The following is a 2,173-nucleotide window of genomic DNA, read 5'->3' as shown; positions in this document are numbered from 1 at the left end:
AGCCTTAAAGGAGAAAATTTTGGCCAGGCACGGTGGCTCAAACCTGTAATCCATGCACTTTGGGAGGCTGAAGCAGGTGGATCAACTGAGATCACAAGTTCGAGACCAGCCTAGCCAACCTGGTGAAACTCCAGCTCTACTAAACAAAAAATTAGCCAGGTGTGGCAGACGCCTGTAATCCCAGCTACTCGGGAGGCTGAGGCAGAAGAATTGCTTGAAACTGAGAGGCGGAGGTTGTAGTGAGCTGAGATCATGCCACTGTACTCCAGCCTGGACAAGAGAGAAACTCCCACTCAAAAAAAAAAAAAGGAAATTCTGCCATTTGTGACAATGTGAACTATAAACTTAGAGATCATTACGCTAAGAGAAATAAGCCAGATACAGAAGGAGAAATATTACATACCATTTATATGTGGAATCTAAAATAGCTGAACTTAAAAGTTGTGGTTGTTCAGGAGAGAGGTGGGGAAATGGGAAGATGTTGGTCAAAGGGTATAAACTTTCAGTTATAAGATGAGTAAGTTCTAGAGATTTAATATAAAGCACAGTATCTATAGTTAATAATGTATTGAACACTTGAACTTTGCTAAGTTAGTAGATCTTAAGTGTTTTCACCACAATGAAAAAAACGGTAACTATGTCAAGGTGACAGATACGTAATTAGCCTCACCTTAATTGTGAAATCATTACACAAGGAGTGCTGATAGCAAAAGACCATATTGTACACCTTAAATATATGCAATTTTTTATGTCATAACTCAATTTAAAAAAAGAAAACTGGAAAAAAAGTAAGCTATTTATTTTAAGCATATAAACATATGACCCTTTCTTAAAAGGTGCTACAGTAATACTAATCTATTTTCTATGTGGAAAGTGTTTATGAATATAGAACAAATTTATGCAAAATAAGATGCAAATTATTCTTCTAGATGTAAAGGGATGAATTTTTTTAAAAGTACACAGTTATGATATACTACCCACTCTATCAAGCAGACCTAGAGGGATTCTGGAAGGCAGAGCTTTCAGCAACCTAAAAAATTATTCAGTATTATTACACAGAATTAGAGATTGTTGTGATTTTTTATTCAATTTGACATCTTGATTAGAATGAAACTAGTAAGAATGAAGCTTTACAAACATTGCAATATTACTGTATCATTGTGATATGGCTTTACATTGATTATATGTAGAGAACAAAATAACATTAGAATTAAGGCAATAACAACATGTGCAAACCAAGCACATTACCCTGATATGGTCCTTAATAGAAAGCTCTTTTGGTTAGCTGATGGTTGATATTGCTGCATGCAGGTCATTGCTCTGAAGGATAAGCTGTGCATAGCTTCATTCGTTAAAAAAAAAAAAAAAAATCCCTCCTACTGGCCCACAATAGCCAGAAGAAGTCTTCGGTAATCTCCACTCATGTCATTTGCAATCATTGTGACCAGGGTCTTCTGATATATCTGAGTGAAGATTTGTTTTATTTGTACAAGATCAATCTGCAGGAGAAATAACATTTCTGATGTTAGAAAAACATCTGTGATAACTGGCACTTACTACAATTCTTTTTATACAATAAGATCTTAATACTTATCAAAGCTGAGGGGGGAAAACACCAAGTGACTGACATTTTATGGCTGGTATTCATACCAATGCTAGTTCTACCCAATGAAGGTCTGATTCACAGCTCTGTAAAATCCTGGATAAGGGTGGTACTAGTTTCATCTATTATTCCAAAGATATTAGTCATTTAAAAACCATTTGATAGGATGGCTATTATCAAAAATAAAAAAAAATAGTAAGTATTGGCAAGGATGTCATGAAATGGGAACACTTCTGCACTGATCGATGGAAAAGTAAAATGGTGCAGCTGCTGAGGAAAATAATATGGTAATTCCTCAAAACAAAGCAAAAACCTCCAAAGAATTACAATATGACCTAGAAATTCCACTTCTGGATATATTTAAAAGAAGTGAAAGCAGACTTGAACAGGTATTTGTACACCCATGTTCACAGCAGCATTATCCAGGTAGAAGTAACCCAAGTGTCACAGATGAATAAGAAAACAAAAGGCGGGGCCGGGCGCGGTGGCTCAAGCCTGTAATCCCAGCACTTTGGGAGGCTGAGGCGGGTGGATCACGAGGTCAAGAGATCGAGACCATCCTGGTCAACA

The 2,173-nt window shown here is 36.5% G+C and overlaps 1 protein-coding gene across 4 annotated transcripts in view; it reads right to left on the bottom strand.

Moving 5' to 3' along the window:
* Positions 1-733: 733 nt before the first annotated feature.
* ANXA7 (annexin A7) overlaps positions 734-2,173 on the bottom strand; it is a 37,356-nt gene continuing 35,916 nt past the window's right edge. For all 4 annotated transcript variants that reach the window (XM_017519536.2, XM_017519537.2, XM_017519535.2 and 1 more), the window contains one exon: positions 734-1,499. In XM_017519536.2, the coding sequence (XP_017375025.1) occupies positions 1,377-1,499 (123 nt within the window). In that variant the 3' untranslated portion in view covers positions 734-1,376. The remainder of the gene's footprint in view (positions 1,500-2,173) is intronic.

This window comes from Cebus imitator, unplaced genomic scaffold (genome assembly GCF_001604975.1).
Source record: "Cebus imitator isolate Cc_AM_T3 unplaced genomic scaffold, Cebus_imitator-1.0 Scaffold755, whole genome shotgun sequence".
In the NCBI taxonomy this organism is placed as follows: Eukaryota; Metazoa; Chordata; class Mammalia; order Primates; family Cebidae; genus Cebus; species Cebus imitator.
Note: the sequence above shows the minus strand (reverse complement) of the source record. Positions and strands in the feature narration are given on the sequence as shown.